Source organism: Drosophila busckii, chromosome 3R (genome assembly GCF_011750605.1).
Source record: "Drosophila busckii strain San Diego stock center, stock number 13000-0081.31 chromosome 3R, ASM1175060v1, whole genome shotgun sequence".
Classification (NCBI taxonomy): Eukaryota; Metazoa; Arthropoda; class Insecta; order Diptera; family Drosophilidae; genus Drosophila; species Drosophila busckii.
Window position 1 is genome coordinate 14,683,782 of NC_046607.1, and position 21,179 is coordinate 14,704,960.

General features: G+C 42.4%; 3 protein-coding genes, 1 long non-coding RNA gene and 1 other non-coding gene across 7 annotated transcripts; 3 read left to right on the plus strand and 2 right to left on the minus strand.

Moving 5' to 3' along the window:
* The first annotated feature begins 535 nt into the window (after positions 1–535).
* Trnat-ugu lies at positions 536–607 on the plus strand. The gene has a single exon. It is a non-coding gene; the product is annotated as a tRNA-Thr (tRNA).
* Positions 608–2,637: 2,030 nt separating this feature from the next.
* Positions 2,638–4,647, minus strand: LOC108601961 (eukaryotic translation initiation factor 3 subunit D-2). The gene is made up of 2 exons (XM_017989948.1): positions 3,170–4,647; positions 2,638–3,114 (listed from the first exon to the last, which is right to left on the minus strand). The coding sequence occupies exons 1-2, from the start codon at positions 4,557–4,559 to the stop codon at positions 2,846–2,848; spliced, it is 1,659 nt and encodes a 552-aa protein (XP_017845437.1). The 5' UTR covers positions 4,560–4,647; the 3' UTR covers positions 2,638–2,845.
* Positions 4,648–4,875: 228 nt separating this feature from the next.
* On the plus strand, positions 4,876–5,367 carry LOC108602721. 3 transcript variants are annotated; one of them, XR_001915264.1, is made up of 3 exons: positions 4,876–4,944; positions 5,025–5,130; positions 5,198–5,367. It is a non-coding gene; the product is annotated as an uncharacterized LOC108602721 (long non-coding RNA). The 3 variants fall into 3 exon arrangements; XR_001915265.1 differs by having other exon boundaries at positions 4,896–4,972; positions 5,029–5,130; XR_001915263.1 differs by having other exon boundaries at positions 4,898–4,972.
* A 2,368-nt stretch (positions 5,368–7,735) lies between these two features.
* On the plus strand, positions 7,736–9,043 carry LOC108604613 (adenosine kinase). The gene has a single exon (XM_017994152.1). The coding sequence runs from the start codon at positions 7,807–7,809 to the stop codon at positions 9,016–9,018; it is 1,212 nt and encodes a 403-aa protein (XP_017849641.1). The 5' UTR covers positions 7,736–7,806; the 3' UTR covers positions 9,019–9,043.
* A 56-nt stretch (positions 9,044–9,099) lies between these two features.
* LOC108601323 (DNA topoisomerase 1) lies at positions 9,100–10,941 on the minus strand. Its single transcript, XM_017989222.1, has one exon. It carries the CDS (start codon positions 10,939–10,941, stop codon positions 9,100–9,102), a length of 1,842 nt encoding a protein of 613 aa, XP_017844711.1.
* Between the last annotated feature and the right edge of the window lie 10,238 nt (positions 10,942–21,179).

A 21,179-nucleotide genomic window follows, 5' to 3' on the forward strand; every position in this document is an offset into this window, starting at 1 on the left:
GATTTAAGCAACGGCAGCTGATGGTTACAGCCCCAGCTTGGGTATGCATGAGCAGCTCGAATTATATTCACATTTTTTTTTTCACACCCAGCTGCTTTATTTTTATTTTTTTGCTTCATATTTTTCAACATTTTGCGAAAAGTTTTGCAGGGGGCAACAACGAAATTGGATGCCCAGAAACTTTGTCAAAATGTTGGTGTAAAAAGTTTTACGCTGCTCTGCAGCGGTTAAGAAAAATTATCACTATTGTTGCAGATTTGTAAATTGACGGTGAAATCTGTGATTGTTGTTGTTGTTGTTGTTGTTGCTGGTTGCTGGCTGCTGTCGTTGCTGATATTGCTGTGGTGCCTGCTGGGAAATGTGCTCGTTTATCTTGCAAGTTGCTGAGGTGCAAACGCAACGCGACGCTTCAAACTTCAGATGATAAATGAAAACCGACAAATAGATCTTATCAATAGAAGTTGCTATCAAGCGCTCTTATCAGTGGGTGGGGCGAGCGTTTCTTGTTTGTTGCAAGTTGCAAGACACAGCAGGCGCCTCTTTAGCTCAGTGGCAGAGCACTGGTCTTGTAAACCAGGGGTCGTGAGTTCAATCCTCACAGGAGGCAATTTTTTTTGCTACTCATATGACTCATACGCCGCCATGGCCACAGCTCAACGAAGCCGTTACGGTCTTACTGCTGCCGCCTCAAAAGTTTGTTGACAAATGTTATTTAAATGAGCTGCATTTGAAAATAAGCAAAGTTAACGTTGCTCTGACAAAAAAGAAAGCAAAACTCTACACAACTGACATGGCTAATGTGCTGAGCCGAATAAGCAATAAAAAAAGCAAAAGAACTGACAGCAGTCGCCAAATTAAATATGCCAAAAGGCAACGCAAATCCAAGCAATCCGTAAAGTTTTCAAACTCTTTTTTTTATTTCTGCGCAGCCAGCGGCGAAACATACGTTAGTACGCATTTCTTTTTTTTAAGAACAAGGCTTAAGCCCCAAACATATCTGAGACTTGTGCGGGTAAATGCTTAAACAGCCGCGAGGCAGGCGAACCAAAAGTCGCATTTGCTAAATTAAAATTTAAAACTCTTTTTAGGTGCTGGGCAATTGTTGTTGCTGTTTCATGTGTGTGTGTGTGTGCGTTATTTACAACTATTTTACATGTGTGTGTGTGTGTGTAAAATGCAAAAGAGTTTAATTTGCAATTTGTCGCCCTCATTCAACGCTTAACTTTTACATTTCTCAGAGCTGGGGCCGCATTGCGGTTGCATATGCAAATGCAGCCTTTGGTTGAGCGGTACTCGACCCTTTGGCCGCTCCTGGGCGCTGTAGCCTGCAGACCAGCACCAGCAGCAGCAGCAGCAGCACCAGCATCAGCATATGCGATAAAATGCACAAAACTTTTGCATTGAGGCAACGCTTTAACTTTTGCCTGGGGGGGCCTCCCATGCAGTTGCAGTTTGTTAAACGCCTTTCAACGCCTCGCAGACCTTGAAATGCTCGCCCGCAAAGATGAAGTGCTACATGCACTTGCCGTTGTTGTTGTTGTTGTTGCATAGCCAGGGGGCAAGGCAGTGGAGCGCGCAACTTTTGTGTGGCAACTGCTTAAAACCATCAACAAAAGTCATTTAGAACTCGTTGTAGCTCTGTTGCCTTATGCAGCCGGATATGTTCATTTAGCAAACAAAATGTTTTAATTCAATAACACTTTTGGTGTTTTGCATACTTTTATGGCTTATGTAACAGCAAAGCGCTCGAATAAATCTTTTTTATGCGCACACAACATAACACGAACACAACTGGGCGTATGCTTGATAAATGTGCAACGCTTTAAGCCAGCACAAGCAGCTTTAACTAATATTATTTTATTAAATTTTCAATTTACTGCCTAACCAACTGAGCAATTAAACAATTAGTTGTGCTTCAATTGAGCAAACAATTGCATTTAAATACAAATGCAAATACAAATACAATAAAATAAACAATTAATAATTGAGCCGATAACAACTGCATAGCAAACTGTTGGACTGGCACTCGAGAGACTTTGGTCATTAAATTTGCTACGCAATGAGATTAAAATTGGTTACGTGCTGGGCCTTAATTAAACTTTTTGGGCACAGACTCTCGAAACAAAGGCATTGCTGTTGAGCTTTGAGCTTTGAGCCAGGGCAAATAACTAAGCCAAGGACATAGCGCTTGAATTTGCATTGATTGATGCTGCTTTGTGATTTATTGAACCTACAGTGTCTACAGTACGTATACGTATTGCTGTTGAATTACACATAGATTGTTCTCATCGGTGTTTGTGTGTGTGTGTGTGTGTGTGTTTGCTTTATTTGTATGTGACTGCGATTGTTACTGTGACAATGTCAAATGTCAGGAATGCATATCCGACTGTATATGTGTATGTGTGTGTGTGAGGTATTCATGTACACAAACTCCATTTATTTAACTTTGTTTCATTGCGAATTTCTTTGTATGCTGAACCGCAATGATTGATGCATGCTGACATGTTATCATCAAATAACTCTGACTCGACTCTGAATCGCAAATGCGACACATGCTCACATCCTATGTATGTGTGTGTGTGATACTAAAAGCTTTGGTCGAAAACTCAATTTAAAATGTATTTATTACATTGTTTCGCTTCAGTCAAGCGCAGTTTGTTATGTCACCAGCTGATTTATCTGCACACTTCTGAGCATGGCTATTATTTGTTTTCCACATAAATCAATTAATTAAAAGCTAAACAAGTTTGCGCTAGTGCTAAAAGCCAAATAAACATTGCAAGATTAAGCAACAAAGTGAACATTTAACATTTAAATTAACAAATGAAAATTCGTATGGCTGCAGCTACTTGCCAAACGGTCTGTCATCGCTGGTGTCCTGCTCATCATTGGCATCCGACTCGAATGCCGACTCGGGTATGTCATACAGACGTATCATAGGCTTGTTGGGATCCTTCATAATCAAGTACTTGCCATCAGGCTGCTTCATAATAATATCAATCAAGCAGCGCAGCACGCCCCAAGCATTATCCATGTTCAGATTGATTTGCCTGGCAAACTCCTGCGGCTTAAACTGCTGCATGCCCAAGATAACATGACGCAAGTGATCCTTGCCTGCAAACAAGCGTTGGAATAAGCAATTCAATGGACAATCAGCTGCTGCACTTACGATTCACACGCGAGACATAGCCCAGCTTTAGCTGATCGGCGCCTGCTAGCACCGCCTCGACCGTCCACTTGGCCAGCTTGCATGAGTTGTTGCGCAGCTCGGAGGCCAGCACTGCGCCACGTTGACTGTCCAGCTTCTGGCGCCACTCGACGCTATTGGCTGCCTTTGAGTCCCACTCGTTGAGCGCGCGTATGGACAAGTACTGCAGCTCGCCAGCGGGCGACTTCATCACGCCATTGAGCTTGCAACGCGCTATCAACACAATGTCGTCGCCCAGCTGCCATTGCTTGTAGCGATAGGCTACAGAGGCGAGCTCCACGCCCGGCTCTTCAAAGGGATTGGGCTCCTCAAAGCAGTGCTTCGACTCCAGCTCGCCCAGCCGCAGCACCTGCTGGCTAAAGTTGTGATTTATAAGCGTAGCCTCAAGCGATAAACTCTGCGGCGAGTTAATGGTGCCATCCTCATCCTGCGGCGGATCCTGTGCAGTTTCATTCACAGTCAGCAAATCAAACTGCGCATTGTCGCGCTTATCGAGAAATATTTTGGTGCCCAGCTTCTCAATAACTATGTCCCACGAGTAGTTGGAGCGTGTGCAGCACATGAGCGTGGCAATTATGTCGTCGGTGGCAAACACATTGCCCATGCTACGGGACAAGCGACGTATAACCGGATCGTCTATAGTGCTGGGCACATTGATAATGCGATCGATTTTCTGCAGTGGCCGCTCGTTCTTCACATTGATGCGATCGCACTGCTTGTCATAGTACTCCAAGGCGCCACAGCAGACCACCTCGACGCCCTCCTTGACATTGGGCAGCGTGAGCTTGAGCAGACGCGGAAAGTCAATTTCCTCCACAGACACCCAGTCGGAGCGCACCAGCACCGAACTCTCACGCAAGCGCACGGGTGCGCTGCGCATGAAACGCCGCCCGCCGTAGCTGCGACGCTGATCACGCCCCTTGCCGTATTTGGCATTTGCATTGCCGCCGCCACCGCCGCCGCCGCCCGAAGTGCCAGCAGCAGCGCCAGCCTGATTGCCACCGCCACGCCCAGTGCGCCCATAGACACGCGTATTGTTGCGCAAATTGGGGCGATAGCGATTGCGTTGATATGGCTTAAACACACGCGGATTGCCGCCATCCACCAAATGGAAAGTTGCATCATCGTCGTCATGGAAATAGGCGTAGTGACTGTTGTTGCCAAAGCTGGAGACATACTTGTTGCCATATTTCTTGTCATGCACCGGCACCATCCAGTCGCTGATCTTGCCCAGGCGATCGCTTTTGCAAAACGGCTGATAGGGCACCTCCAGCTTGGGCACCTCACACGGCCCCCAGCCAAACTCGTTGTACTCTATATAAGGCTTAATGAAAGGCGCGTAGAACGACATAATGCTAGCAAAAGTTTAATCAATACTAAGTAATTTCAACTGCTGCGCTGTAAGCAGCAAAAAAAACTTTTGATTTAAGTTCTATAGACTACTAAGGCTAGCAGTTTGATATTCAAGTGAGTTACATTAATAAAATTTATTATTTTATTTGAAATTTTGAAAGTTCTATAGGCTACTTAGGCAGGCAGTTTGAGAGTTCAACAGCAGTCAATATTACATTTATCATTATTAAGCTAAGCAAACTAACATCAGTTACATTATTAAGGTATGAATATTTTTTTAATTTATTTTTCATATTTTAATTCAAATTTGAAGCAAGTTCTATAGCCTACTGAGTTCGAGAGTTCAAATGCAGTAAATGTTACAGCTATCAATATTAAGCTAAGTAAACATTCGTCAGTTACATTATAAAGGTTTGTCAAAGAATTTTATTATTCTATTTCATATTTTAATTTAATTTTGAAGGAAGATCTATAGGCTACTTAGCCAGGCAGCTTGAGAGTTCAAAAGCTGTAAATGTTACAGCTATCAATATTAAGCTAAGCAAACTAACATCAGTTACATTATTAAGGTATGTCCATCCAATTTATTACTTTATTTCATATTTTAGTTACACTCTTTTGCTTTTATGACTGCAGCATGTGGAACAACGTCTTATACATAATGCGCTGGGTAACGAACACAATCGTTTATATTCTGACAATTATATTTCTGCTGCTACGTGTAGCCTGCTAAGCAGCCCAGTGGGGACTCGTTCATTTGACTGACAGTTGCCATTTTGATATATTCAAGTATATCTGAATTAAAATGAAATGCATACGAAGCGCTCTCATTATTTTAATTTTGGCATTGTGCGCTGTTAGATTTCAGGAAATGGGCAACACAATGAGCGAGACACACACACACACACACACACACATGGGCTAACGCATTCAAGAAAATGTTGTGGAACATCCTGCATTTTATGCTTGAGTGCACCACGTTTCAGTTTCATGCATGTTAGCTGCTCTCAAGCTGAAAAATCTGACAACAATCTCGTTAAAAGTAAAGGCCAAATTATAGTTAGACTAACAGCAGCAGCTAAAGGTAATCACATAAAAAGCTTGTTAGATAACAATGTGCGGCGTTTCCAACGAAAACGGAAGCGGATATCAACAGCGCCAAGCGTGTGAATGTGCAACTAGCTTTATATATACTTAAGTATGTGTGTGTGTGTGTGCTAAGTATGCTTGTAGCTGAGAATTTTGGGGTGTGGGGAGCTTAGTCTGAGGTTACAGTGTGTGGAGCTCTGGGCTACGCAGCTGGCTGCTGCTGTTACTATTAGGGCTAAGCTTTTGTCAGGCCGACAGTGTCATGTTGATGTGTTCATTGTGTGTCAGCGGCAGCTGGAGCTACCAAAAACACTCACAGCACATAGAGAGCGTGAGAGAGAGCGAGGAGGATAGCAGTGCAGTTAGCACACTTAAGCCGCTCGGGTGGGTCGCTCGGTTGGTTGTGTGCGTGTGCGAGTGCTTCATTGGATGCCAGCCTGACTGACTGACTGACAGACAGTGGGCGTGGAGTTTGCTGTGGATTATAATTGCCATGCGGCTGTCAGAGACTGCTCTAGCAGCACCTCACTGCACACACACACACACACACAGCTGCTAGTCATGTTGCATATCATTTTTAATGCTAACCACACGCCACATTATGCAGCTGCAACACCACGTTGCTGCTGCTGCCGCTGCGGTTGGAGGCACGACGGCAGCTTCAGCTGCAGTTGCAGTTGCTAGAAAATGGTTTTATATATTTATTTTTTGCTGTTGCTGTGGTTTATAGAAAGAATACGACGAAGAATAATGTTTGCACATAAGTAAGTGCTTACCCCGGACAACAATAAGCGCAATAAAAGCGCAACAAATATTAATAAAACAGAGCAAAGCATATCCTGTAAAAGTTGATTAAAGCATAAGCTGAATTGTAAATTTTAATCAAGCATAAACTTATAATTTGCATTGCTATTGCTTATTGCTGTTTACAGCAGCTCTAGCTCAGTTATGCTAAGCCAAACTCACCTTATTATTATTTATTGTATAACATACAAACGCTTTTTTGATATATGCAACAATTTATTTTAAGCAAAGCTTGTCTGGCAGCGAAATCAGTTACACCCTTTAGCATGTCATGGCAGTTGCGGATATATGGCAGTAAACTGAAAAAACGCTTGCATACTTTGCGGCGCTTGCAGGCGATAAGCGACATTGGCATTTGTTGCTGTTGTTGTTGTTGTTGCTGCTGCTCCATTCGTTGGCAGCTGTTGCACTGCGGCTGCTGCTTTGTTGCATAAAAATTAATATTTATGCGCGGCAACTTGTGCAAAGCACTGCAAACGCCTTTGTTTCCATACTTGCCACTGTTGCTGCTGCTGCCGCAGACACGGCTCGTCAGGCACAACGCAAGCAGCGCGCTGACAAGACGTTCTTGCGTTTTTATTACTTTTGGCGTAGTTAGCGCGTCGTTTGCAGCTTGAAAGTGAAATCAGCTCGCTCACACCTTGACAACATTTTCTCTTTTCCCATTTCCATTTCCATTCGCATGCATTCAAACCAATTAACCACGTGCCGACTGTTACGTGGCTGTGGCTTCAGTAATTGCTGACATAAATTTGTTTAAAAATTCACAAGTTGCAAAAGTAATTAATAGCATATTAAATGTGCCGCACCATCAATAAATTAAGATTGATTCATGCGTGTAATTAAATTTACAAATCAAATGCACAGCACAACGCACAACATTCATTAAAACAATAACAAGCAGCTTATAATGGTGCATGGCCTTGACGTTTACATAAAAATAAGAGATGAGACAAATATAAGTAGAAGACACATTTACGCAGCGAATTCTGAGAGTGCTGAGTTCTGAGAATAGCAAAACTCGTTTACACACACATTTCCAGCCTCATCCACATTAAAACAGAGAAGATAAAAGCGCAAGTGCCAGCCATGTTGAACTTAAAAAAGTTCTCGATAAGCAACATTTACAATAGCGACTAACTAGCGCATTATAAATTACATAAACTCAATTAATTAAGCAATTGCCAATTGACAAACAAGCGCCAAAGTCCATGAAAGTCCAAACTGACTGCTCAATATGTGAGCTGCTTTTTGAAAATATTATTCAGAGCATTTGTAGTCAATAGTTAAACGTTTACATTTTATATTCGTTCAGTCCCCATAAACAAAATTCAAAATTTAGTCCAAATGCTATGAAAAGTCTTGTGCGGCACTCAGTGGGCAAACTGTTAACACGTCAACTGAGTCCGGTCTATCTAATTGGCGCATTTGCAGGCGCAGCTTCTACAGACATCAGCTACAGTTGGAGACTGCGCTGCTCCAAGAACCTGAAGAAGCCAACCGAGAACCAGAAGACTAACAAAATGCTCACTGAGGGAATGCTGCTTGGCTTCGGCAATCCGTTGCTGGACATAACCAGCGCCATCGAGGACAACATGCTGCTGGAGAAATACGATCTGCAGCCGAATGCGGCAATCATTGCAGAGGAGAAGCATATGGCGCTGTTCGAGGAGCTGGCCAACATGGAGAATGTGATCTACTCGGCGGGGGGCGCTTGTCAGAACTCCATGCGCATCTTTCAATGGATTGTGGGTCAGCCGTATTGTGCGCACTTCTTCGGCGCCATAGGCAAGGACAAGTTCGGCGAGATCATAGCCAAGCGCGCAGCAGCGGATGGCGTGGAGACGCACTACCAGGTCAAGGAGGAGTCGAACACGGGCACCTGTGCGGTGGTCATTTCCGGCAACAATCGCTCGCTGGTGGCCAATTTGGGCGCGGCGGCGCTGTTCACCGACGATTGGCTGGACACGGACGAGAACATGTGCCTGCTGGAGAATGCCAAGTTCTTCTATGCCACCGGCTTCTTTCTGGCCGTCAATTCGGAGAGCGTGTTGCGTGTGGCGCAGCTTTCGAGTCAGACCAATCGCATCTTTGTGCTGAACTTCAGCGCAGTGTTTGTGCTGCAGACGCACAAGAAGCAGCTGGACGAGATCATACCCTACTCAGATCTAATAATTTGCAACAAGGAGGAAGCGCTTGCCTATGCAGCCGAACACGAATGGGACACAAAGAATATTTTCGAAGTCGGCCGCAGGCTGCAGAGCATGCCAAAGGAAAATGGACGGACGCGCACTGTGATGATCACGGATGCAACGTGCCCGGTGCTGTGCTTCCAAGAGAATGATCGTGTGCTGGAATATCCTGTGCCGAAGATGGACAAGAAGAGCGTTGTGGACACCAACGGCTGCGGCGATGCCTTCGTTGGCGGCTTCCTCTCCCAGCTGGTGCAGCACATGCCGCTCGACTATTGCATACGCACTGGAATCTTTGCCTCGCAGCGAGTGCTGCGCATTGTGGGCGTGCAAGTCAATTTGCTGCCCAAGTTCAACGACTCATGCATTTGAATAAACATTTTATTTCCTCAACAAACGAAGCCGCACTTGGAATTTAAACTCGATATACATTAAAATTAAGCATACGCAGTGTTAAAAGCGAAAGCTGGCATCAGCTGCAGTTATGGCCCAGTCGAATTTGCTGCACAGTGCTGCATCGAAGACCTGCTCAATGGGCACTTTGTGCTTCTTGCACCAGGCAACAGTAATGCGTGGATCCACGTAGTTCACCTTGGAGGTGCTCAAGGCTACAGAGCTGCGCAGCTCGGCATCGCTTAGGCTTGACTGCAGCAAATCTAAATCCTGCTGCAGTTGCAACAGTCTGCAAGTGTTCGCTCTGCTGCGGCGACACTTGCTAATCGCCAATTGCTTGGCGCGTATCGCACGCTTATGGCTGCTCAGTTTACTCTGCGCGCCCTGGTGATTGCAAAACTTGGCAGCATTAGCATGAGCTATGGCAAACGCATTGAGCAGCTCTTCTGGCGACGTCAAATTTCGCGTCAGCTCATCCAGGCTAGACTGCAGCAGCCTGGATGCATTGTAGGTGCGAAACACTTTGGCTGTGAGTCCTTGCATCAGCGATCTTAGATGTTGGTTTAGCATTTTGACCGTCAGCTGATCAAAGAGCTGATCCTGCGGCAGCTTGCGCTGCATAAAGCTGCGCAGATTCTCAAACACATGCTGATTGACGGCCACTTGCCTGCGATACTTTGTGCAGTCCTTGCCCACAAAGTTAAACTCCACTACATAAGCATTACCCTGCAGCTCCATAAACAAATTCAAATGCTCCACGCGCAATCTGCAGCAGCCCTCGCAATCAGCTGTCAGCTCAGACTTGTCGCTGCACACGCGCAACATAACCCTATCGATTAAATAGATTGCAACGCCGCGCTGACGCTGCATGAGATTGGGCGACTTCCAGTCCTCCCAGTACGACTGACGTATTCTGTCTATATAGCTGGACACACGACGCGCCAGCTCGAACTTGTTGAGTTCGCGTTTACCCTGCAGGCGTGAAGCGCTGCTCAGCTGCATGTACTTGTAGCCCAAGGTGACGCTGTCGCGCCAACGCGCTAGCCACACTACCGATTGATCATGCTGCACTGCCTTCCAGTGATGGCCAGCTGGAGCAGCTGGCACTGCATACGGACTGCAGTTTATGGTCACATCCTCGGGTCGAATGCGATGCTTAAGCGCGCCCATAAGCGGATGCTTGCCACGCCCCAAGAATATGCCCGCTGGCTCTATGCGATAGTTGGCAATCATCTCCAGCTCGCCATCAATGCAGCAGAGGCCAAAATGGTGCTGCTCCAACAGTTTCCTATGCTGGCCCACGCCACGCTGCGACATTTTCTGGCGCTGCAAGTGCTGGGCAATGCGCTCAAAATCGCACAGCTCCAGATCCTTTATAATACGCCGCTCGTTTGGACGCATCAGCATGCGAAACTCGCGAAAGAAATTTGCTTGAAATATCGCATTCTGTAGCACAGGTCGGCCCAGCAGCTTGGCATACCAGGTGGCAGCCTCTTCAGCCGCTGTCGACAGCTTCATGGGCTGCCCGTTATAACACATACGCACGTTATCCGGCAAGCGCTTATAGCGCGGCGGAAATAACGGTCCGCCGTGCTGCAGTGAGTGCCACTTGATCTTGTCTTCGCTTCCCGCCACACTCACGCTCAGCTGCTCATGCCAGTTCGATCTTATGGTATCCGAGCTCTCTGTATCCCTACATTGTATAATCTCTAGACTCTCCTCCTCAGCGCTCTCCAAGAGCACATCAGCATCCTCAATGCTCTCAATGCTCTCAATGCTCTTCTCTTCAATTGGTTCCACATGCTGCTGCTGCAACACAGCAGCGCGACTAGTTGATGCAAATTTGTATGGCCAACCTATGAATAAACTTTTGGGTGTTTTGCGAACTTTATGTCTTGGCATCGTGTAGTATAAAATATAAAAGTGTCTTAAGTGTAGCAAATGTTTTTGTATAAAATACTCGACTGACTAATATATAAAATATAAATGTTTAACAGAGCTAAGAATATTTATTAGCTTGAGTTTTTGAATAGAAATGAGTTTTCAGCTGAGTTGGCAAGGCTGAGGTAAGCTGATTGTCAGAGACTTACTGTTAAAGATCTTAACTCTGTTTGCTTGCTATGACTTATTGCTTAGCTTAAATCAATTTTACAAATAAATGTAATATAATTTTTGTTTGGGTGCATACAAATGCAGATATGTCCTTGAAGAAATTTTAAATTCATTATCTAAATATTCAATAAGGAGAGTCCGTGAATTGGAGACTTACAGAAATTGTATTAGAACTTTTACTTAATGGAATTAATTTTGGATTGGCGTCTATTAACAAGACAGCGATGACCCAAAAGGTTGTGCTTATGTGCAATGGACATGTCGATTGCTTTGTTTCGTTGTTGATGATGTTTCCTCTTGCTATGCAAAGAAATGTAAGCCCAGTCAGCAAAAAGATTCAACGTACTATTAAAATCAAACTTGTTAGAGGCATTAAAATATTCATAATATGCTTTTTATAAAGTAAAGCGGGCAATAGCTGAACCGGCATGCTGCCAAAAATTAATTACTATTTAATCTAATTTGCTTTAACTGATTGCAATCTTTAATATTTGATTTATATTAATTATTATTTATTTTATATCACATGCGCATGCACATGCGAGTGCCAGTAATTGAATATGAAAAACATTTATGCGGACAAAGCGCTTAAGCCTCGCTGCCCGCTTTGAACAATCGAATTTCGCTTGCCCTTGGCTGCCACATGGAGCGTATGTGTGCATATTTTTGTGTGGACGGCAGGCGGGCAGGCTCAATGGCCACAGCCGAGAGAAGCAAACAGAAGTGTAGTAAAAATATGCGTTGCATACTTTACAGCGCGCCAATGTAAATTTTCACCCACGAGCCAAAAGCAGCAACAGCAGCGTCCGCTTGACATTGTCTTGGCGCTTTTGTTGTTAGCGTTGTCCACGACTCGCAATTGCAGGCTGTTGACTTTGGCCTGGACAAAATATTGCAGCCATTTTCAGAGCCAGCTTGCCAGCACTTGCCGCTCTGCCTGTTACCCACTGATTAAACCGATGCGTTGGTGCTGCTGCTGCCGTCGCCGTCGCCGTCGTGACAGCGATTTTTTTATTCTGCTGTTGCTGCTCTCTGTTCAATGCTTAAACGTCGTTTCGTTTATCGTGCGCTTTGTTTTTCAACGTTTGTCGGCCTGTTTATTTTACAACCCCCACCCCCCAGCCAACTCTGCCACTCGCGCTTTTATTGTTGGTTACTATGATTTTCTCTGGGTTTTCCTTGCGCCACAGCTATAATTTATGCATGCATCCATTGTGATTTATGGCATCATGCTCATCCACCAAGCAAAGCTCGGCGAGTGTACTCAATGGCTTAGCATTTCTTGTGCTGCAGTTGCGAAGAGACTAAGGATGCTGCCACTTGCTGGCAGGACATACAATTAGCCAGCAAAATGAGCAGTGTGCGCACAAAGAAATGCCAAAGCCAAAATCAAACAATGCTGCCACAAGATACTTTGCTGAAATTGAAATTGAAGCGCAGCAGACACGAGTCGAGTCGAGGTTGCAACTAGAAATGTCGCCAAAGTTTGGGGCCATAGCTTTGCAGAAGATTTTCTACTGCTTTAATGGTTGCAACTTTTGAATTATTTTGACTTTTGGGCCATGCCACACGACACTGCATGACGCACTGCACAAAGTTTGTGGCAAGCAAATTTAAATAAAACTTTATACGAACTAAGTGGCTGACAAAGTTTTTAGATTTGTCATATGCACACACATACACACACATGCTAATATTTTGCGTACTTATGTGAGCTCCAAATGCAAGCCAAGCACGAATGCATTCAGTCCAAGACACATTATGCTGTAAAGTCCAAGAAACTTTCGCTTTGCATAAACCCAATTAAATCAACAAGTAGCCGAGTATTTGTTTGTGCCTAACTATTTTAAGCAAGTTGCAAAAAGCGACTTGAATACAATTACTGACAGCCCCGACGGTCCTGGGGCTCAATATTCAGCTATTAAGTGGCCTAATTCGATTAAATCGAAGGCCACAAAGCAAAATGAGCAACAAAAGGCAACACAGCCGCACAAAAAAAAAAAAGAAAACAAAAAAAAGGAAACAAGCCGAAGGCAAGATAAACGCATTGGCAACAGGCAAATTATCAGCGTTTGACCTTCTCGACAGCAAAGGAAACGCAAAGCCAAAGCAGTACTCAGGAAAAAATACACACACACACGCACACATATACAGACAGCAATACGTAGCTGTGCCTAAATTTTTAAGCAGATTTCTCTCTGCTTGTGGCGCTTGTTATGCTTACATAATTGCGTACGCCCGCCGGCCAATGGCAACATGAGTGTGTGCCACACGAACCGAATAAACACACACACACGCACACTCACACATGTAAGCTGGCAAAGCAGACAAGCGCAAACAGCAAACTGGGCCCACAGGCTACCCACCTGGGCTTGCACAAAGGCAGGCAGGCAGACAGGCAGTTGCTCATAAAAATTACTCATACGCCTTGCTGAGCGACTTTAGCTTTGACTTTGACGACAAGTTTCAAATGCTACTTGTAACTTTGTTACACCAACAACCACAATAAAAATAACAATAACAGCACCAGCAACAATAACGACAACAACAACAACCAAGAGCTAACACAAGCTAACACGAGTAAATGTTCAAACTTTTCTGCGAGTCTGTCTGCCTGCCTGGCTGACTGACTGTGTTTGGCTGTTTTCCTTTTCTTTTTTTTTTTTGCAAGAAATGGGTAAAAGTTTGTGTGTGGCAGCGATCCCCTCATTAACCCCATGCCGCAGCCATGGCCAGTGCTTTATGAAGTAGTCGACAGACTTTTGCTTTGTTTGTTATTATATTGCTGATTGACTGAGATTGAGCGAAAGCTGCTACCTCTGCTTCTTAATATGTGTCCAGACTTATTTTTGCTTGCCAGCAAAGCTCGCGTCAATTGCTTGGCTTTGAGACCAATAGCAGCAGCTTAAGACTTGCCTACAAGTTTATGTTCTATTTACTTTGCTTACTTTAAGCAAAACTTTTTGAGAAACATCAAACTTCAGTTTGTACACTTCAGTTTGTAGCTTGCAGTCAATATAAATAGTGCCGCTGACTGCAAAGAGTTTCAACTTATTTGCAACGAAACAAACAGCAACAACAACAGAAATTGGAAAAAACTTTGTGCAATAAAAATATTGTTACGCTATTGCAAATGCAATTTTTGACAACTTTGGCGCAACTTCATTCGGTTTATGTTTATGACTGACAAAGCAAAGTGAAGTGCACTTCACTTCACGCTGCGCTATCGAATGCCAATGACTTGAGCTTGAGTTTGACTTTAAATGCAACAATTGATATGTCAATGTGGCGCAGTAAGTGAAACAAACAGCTGCGTATCTAATTCAAGCTTAAACTTGCTGCTGACTTGTCTGCAGTTTGCTGCTGTTTGTCAACTGCAGATTGCGTATACGCCTGCTTGTGCGCTTTTATTTGTTGTTACTGTTGTTAAGCTACTTGACGCTAATGGACTTTAAAGTGTGTTCTCGAGCGTAGATTGCCAGATTTTGTTGCGACACTGTCCTGAGCTTAAAGTGCACGCTGCATTGTCACACACAAGCATATAACGCATACGCCCCATTGCAGTCAACTGGCAAAGTCACAGTATTAAAGCAAAATGTCTTACTGAGCATTGCCACATGGCTATTATCAAATAGCGAAAATTTGCTTTTTGCTCATTTACACAAACACACACGCATACGCACACATAAGTAGCAGCCAACTCAAACATGATTTTCTTTTGGGGTTATCTAATAAATTGCTTTTACTGCTGTACTGCGCGCAAATAGTTTCCTATATACAGTGCACGCTTCCTAAATAGGAAATTCATTATAAAGAAATATTGAAATTGGTTCTGGCATTGGAATATAGAAACTCTAATAATAATATTCAATTATTGATACAGTTCAGTTGTTGTATATGTTGAATAGCAATTTAGTTAGTAGTAGTAGCAAGTCATAAAGGCAGTTTTATAGATCAATAAAATTCTTTGATAATATGTTTGTTTTATCGATTTCTTGGTACTAATTACCAAATGCTAAAATCTGCATAAATTAAATTTGCTAAGCTGTAAATTTCAGAATGACTTATTATATAAAAAATTGAAGTACATGCTGCTGTTTACATTGCGAGTGTGCACTGTACTTTATGCGCGGCCTTCGCTAAGTGTGTGTTAATTAGAATTATCAGCAACACTTAAATTTCATTGCGTAGTTTTACTGCCTCAAAGTCGAGCTCGCTTGTTTTTAGTGCGTTGAGCACAGCTCTCAAGACAGTCGTTTAAGAAATTAAATAAAACAGGCAGTAGCGTGTTTAAAGGCTTGTTTAAAACAATATTTGTTATAACAACAACTAACTAACTAGTATTTCTCTTAAATTTATTATATGTTTGCATAGTTTACGAGTTACTTTGTCCACTTGACTCTCAGTCATGTAATCAAATGTCTGAGGCTCATTTAAACTACATCAACGAGTTAAGTGGCAGCAGCAGGCTCAGTTGCCGTTTCCCAGCTACAGTTGCAAGTATCAAAAACACATTTGCGCACATTACGTAAATTGTTGTTGCATGGAGAGCGAACGAGGCAACGGCAGGAAGCATTTGTAATATAAAAATGCGCATTTAGCTAAAATGAGCTGCGCTTTGGAAATTAACTTTCAACAACATGTGTTGAAATGCATTTATCTTCCGGACTCATAACGACTTAGCCTGGCCAGAGCAGTAAAGAAACTTCGCTTAACAACTAAAAAGGTGGAAATTAATTTCAAAGACATCCAGACCACCACCCCCCACAGTAAGAGGGAGAGAGAGAACCTGCCAAATTGTGCTAAATGAGCGCAACGCTCAGTGCAAGTTGAAATTAAAAACGAAATGCAGACGCAGGCAGAGAACTTGGCAGGCAGCCCACCCGCTCTCTCTCTCTCTCTCTCTGTCGAGTGCACACAGCAGCGCTGCTGTTGGAGTGGCGCTGCCTGAAGCTGCTCGCATTATGATTGCATCATTTGGGGCTAATTTGCATTTAAATACTTGGCTCTGTTATTGTTCGAGTGCAGCATGGAAACTTTGCCACCAACTTACAGGCGGGTAGAGCGGGCTGCTTGGCTGTAAGCCTGCCACGCCTTAGGGGTCACTTGTGCAGAAGTTATGCCAAGTCAAGGATATCATGAAATTGTCCTGCAAAGTAGCGCCGGACAACTTCAGCTTCAGTTAATGCGTTTGAATAATGAATGCATAAGCGAGCGAATGAGCCAACGAGCCAACGAGCCAGCGAACGAGCGGAGCACCTTGCAACACAAGCCTCGAGAGGCTTTAGCAGATAACCCAACTACAAACTGCCGTTCAGCGCACAGCCAGCGACAGCTGCACGGTCATTATTTAAAGCGGCGTCCGCAACAGAAACAGAGCTGCTCGCTCAGCTCTCGAGCTTGCAGGTGCTGGCTACAGCTCTAACATGAACTCTGCCTGTCGGCCAGCGGGCCTGCAAAAAGCGTTAAGATTTATTGAACGCCAGATGAATCATTTTCTCTTTTTTTTTTTTTGCGCAGCTCAAGTTGTGTTAGCGCATGCCTCTGTCTATGTCCATGTCTATGTGTGTGTGTTGGCTTAACCCCGCGCACATTGCACTTTTAATAACTTGCATAAAAGTTTTATGTCGCTCTTGGTGGCAGCAAAGTTGCATGTTCGTTGCAAAAACTTTGCGTGTGTTTGGCACTTGAAAAAAGTTTCCGGAGTTTGAGTATGCAAAACAAAATAGCTGGAAAATAATCGCATCAAGTATTTAAACTGACGTTAAAAATATTGAGAAACTCGATAAATACTTGTTAAGTCTAGCTGCAAGCTATGCAGCGATTAAACAACAGCGGTTAGTTGGCTTAGCGCTGCGTATGCGTAATATTTAGTGTGAGAAAGAGCGCATAGGGTTATGCATTTAAATAAATAAGCAGCTTTGATTACATTGCTTTACATTTTTGTTGAATGTTCGTTGCTGGGCTAACAACATTTCGTTGTTTGATGTCAAGTACTTAGAAATGCATCTGTGTCGACTGTCGGCTGTCACCGCAAATGTATTTACCGATATCGCACAATTTCATTTCATTAATTGAATTCGATTCCCTATTACTTGCAAGTGCGGCATCATTTGAGGGGGAATAGTCATCAGAGCAGTTGTCAATTTGTACGTGCTGTGTGCTTTGCTCTGCTCTGCTCTGTGTGTATCGCTCCGACTGCTTAAATGCATTTAATGTGCTGCCACATGCAACAGGCGAAGATTGGCATTGAAGCTAATACAAAATGGGTTTTCGTTTCGACAACTAACCGTAAACTGTAATGGATAATAGCACCGCATGAGTCCTCCATGCTGTTTGGTGTTCCCCTCTGCTCCACAGCGCTGGCAGCTAAGCCACGCCACTTGATTTGCCAATTTAGCAAATAAACGAAATTGCAAGCACAATCCATATACCCAAAACGAATATTTAGTTCACTGGTTCAAGCAATTACTGCTGCATGCAGATACTTGCGACAGACACAATAATTACGTTCAGAGTTTGCAACTAGAGTTTGCTATTAACTATAAACAAAAGCGTAATGCAGTAGTGAGCTTTAATTTCAGTTGTAGTAGCTCGTTGGAATTGTAAATTAACTTAACAGCAGCTTAACAGAGCAATAAAGTTTACAGTTTACTATCAGCATAGCTCTATGCTCTGTTTGTGATACTAAATATTACGCATACGCAGCAATTATTCAATTAACTCAAGTCTTGGCAGCCCACAAATGAGTATGAAATATTTTTATGTATTTACATTTTAAATTTCGGCAAGCTCACGCCTATCTACAACCACAATTATGTTTAACATGTGGGTCGACTTAACGCTTTAGCAGCGCAGCAGGCCTTAGGCTGCTACTAAGAAATAATTAAAGCTGGCGCCAACGACTTGACTAAGTTAACACTGCCAAGCTATATTTAGCATATTAAATTGTACAACATTTATTGTAAGCACTGTTGTAATAATAAAACATTAAAAGCACAACATAATTTACATTGTTATAGCCAATTGCAGATTAATTGTTTTGCATGTTAGTTGGCTTAACTTGTAAGCTGAATTGTTTGCTAATTAAAGTTTGAGTGATCAATTAATGGCAGCTGAACTTTTAACAATTGTTGCTGTTTGGCGATTGGCAATGTAGTCTATAATATTTATATCTAAGTAATATTAGTGTAAAAGCAAATGGAAAACATTGAGAGGGGCAGACATGATTAAGGATCTGCTGTTTGCTCTTGGCTGCTTGAAAATGCATTTGTCTATTTAATTTCAAATTATTTCACATGAGCGGAGCAACAATTTTTGCAGCCCTGAAAGCGCAGAACATGTGTTTTCTAGTGAAGCATGCTTCAAACTCAGACTGCTAGCCAATTAGCAAACGTTCTAATCTATGCAATGGTTATAAACAATACTGCGCTCAGTTATCCAACAGACAAATGAATCCTGTCTATAAGCCAAAGTTTTGAATGGAAAGTTCTGTATAGAGTGATAAAATCAATACAGCTTTATGAGTTAATTAAGCAATGTGCACAGCCACTTGTTAGCTTGCACTTGTGATCCGAGCTTAAGTTGTGTGGCATGCGGGCTTTCATTTGCAAACACTCATTAATTGAACACTTGAGGCAATAAGCTGACTTCTTAGCTCCAAGCAGTCAATTGATGATCGAATAAACATGCTGACTTTTCAATAGCGCACAGCAGTCGACGAGAGCAGCTTGTTGTTGTTGTGGCTGCAATGTGAGTTGCAAATGCATGTGAGCGCAGCAAAGATGCCATAAATTGAAATGGCAAATGCCACATGCAACATGCCACAGCTACTACTACTTAGTGCAGAGCTCAGCGCCAAAAGCAGGCCTGAGACACACACACATAAAGCGAGAGAGCGAGACGCAGACTTGTTGGCGTCCTTTGGCAACTTTATCCTGAGCATGTTCACAGTTCATAAAATTGAGCCAAGGCAGCAGCAGCAGCCCCAACAAATCGAAATAAAAATTGATGTGCACACGTTTGAATTTATTGCTCGGGACAGCACTCACAGCGAGTATCTCTCAGTGTGTGTGCGTTTACTGTTTTACACACACACACATGCACACGCATACAGTTGCCAATTGAGGAGTTGGCTTGCGTGTGTAAATGTTATTCAATCAAATGTGAAATCATATGAACGATTGCGTTCCACTCATAAACATTTTATTTACCTTTAATTTCGTGTGAAGCGCCTTTTGTGCCGCCCCGTGATTTAATATGATTTTTAGACACCACCCCATCCACCATCGCCCACCCACACATGTGTGTGTTGATATTTACAGGCTTAGCTGCTGGCATGTTCTCTACCAATTGTTGAATTAAACGCCTGCGATTTTTATGACTAAATAAAATTTTCATTCAATGTATTTTATTTTTTATTATTTTTTCTGTGTGTGTGTGCGTGTGTGTGTCTGCTTTGTTCGGCAGTTACATATATCGCTTTATTGACACCAACTGCCAACTGCTGTTTATACAGCAAGATGAATTTCATACTCAGCTGCGAATGCGACAATTGAACTTTTACAGCCAAAGTATTTATGCATAAATAAACATGTACAAATTTTGTTGAACTTGCTTTATGGCATTTTACATATTTTATGCTCCACAACGAATGAATAATCAAAATTTACCATTGAATTTTTCACTCTTAACAAAACAATATGAAATTTAGGCAATCTTCGAAATGAAGTTAAAATTTATGATTGCCGGAAAACATTAAATACGATTAACGGTTTCAAGGCAACATCAAATGCTAACCCTTGGCAAGGGCAGCTCAGAGCTTTATGCTGATTTGTATTTATCTCATTGCTTTAAAATTTGTGCACCAAATGTTTAAAATATAAATCGTTACTACTTTAATAAATTTAAAAAAATTCAAACTGAAAGCTAAGCAGCGAAAAAATATTTTAAATTTTATTTTCATGTTTAAGACGCTAAAATCTAAAAACAATTGAATGAGCTCTAAGGAAAAATGACGAATCAACAGCAAATTAAATGTTCAGAGCTTATGAATTTTGGTAACGAACATAAGAACTTTAAATAAATAGGATAAATAACTTACAATTAATTTTCACACCGAACAAAGAATAAATTTATGTTTTTTATTATTTTTTTTTTAGTTTATTTATCAATTTATTTATTTATTCGCTTAGCTATTTTGCCTCTGCTGACAAGCAGCCAAATAGCGATTAATAAAACGTTCTTTAAATCATAATTTGCGGTGTAAAAAACACATTTACTTTTTCCTTTTCAATGGCTACCTGTAGTATTATCATTATTATGATGCTGTTTATTTTTTTTTCGTGGAAACATATTTTGTGCATAGACATCGCTTATTTGGTAAGCACTCAACTTACATTTAAGCACATTTTGTAGTATGCCATTAAAATCGACGCAGTTGAATGCAACTCTTGTGCTGCAGCTAAAAAGAGAATTAAGCAAAAAGTAATAATAGTACGAGAAAAAAAAAAAGAAAGCCAAAATGGCATAGCCTGTGAATTTTCTATTGCAGCCAAGTTTCCGTTGGTATAATCTGCCAATTCAATGCAATTGAATAGCTTTGGTTTCGGTTTCCTTTTTCCTTTACACACATTTCTATATACATTTTTTTTCTCCTTTTGCCTTTAGTTAAATTCTTTTTAACATTTTGTGTACATACATATATATATATATTTTTTTTTTAATTTTGCGGCTGACGAAAAAGTTGCTGGAGCGAACATTTATTTAAATACCTCAGCCAAAAGTTTTCTCAAGGTATTTGCAAACATCTGTTTCCTGGTCTTTTGCCCAGTCCCCAGCCCCACCCCTAAACACCAAGCTGAGTACTCAACCCGCCACATCAGCAACGTGGTAGAAATCAAGTTCCAGCAAAACCAAATACTGTGCCACCAGCTGTAACGACAGTCGCCTGATGATGAAGTTCGAATGCAGTTCCCAGCCAAGGACTCTATACAGAGTCATTCATTTGTCGATTTAGCCAACTTTAC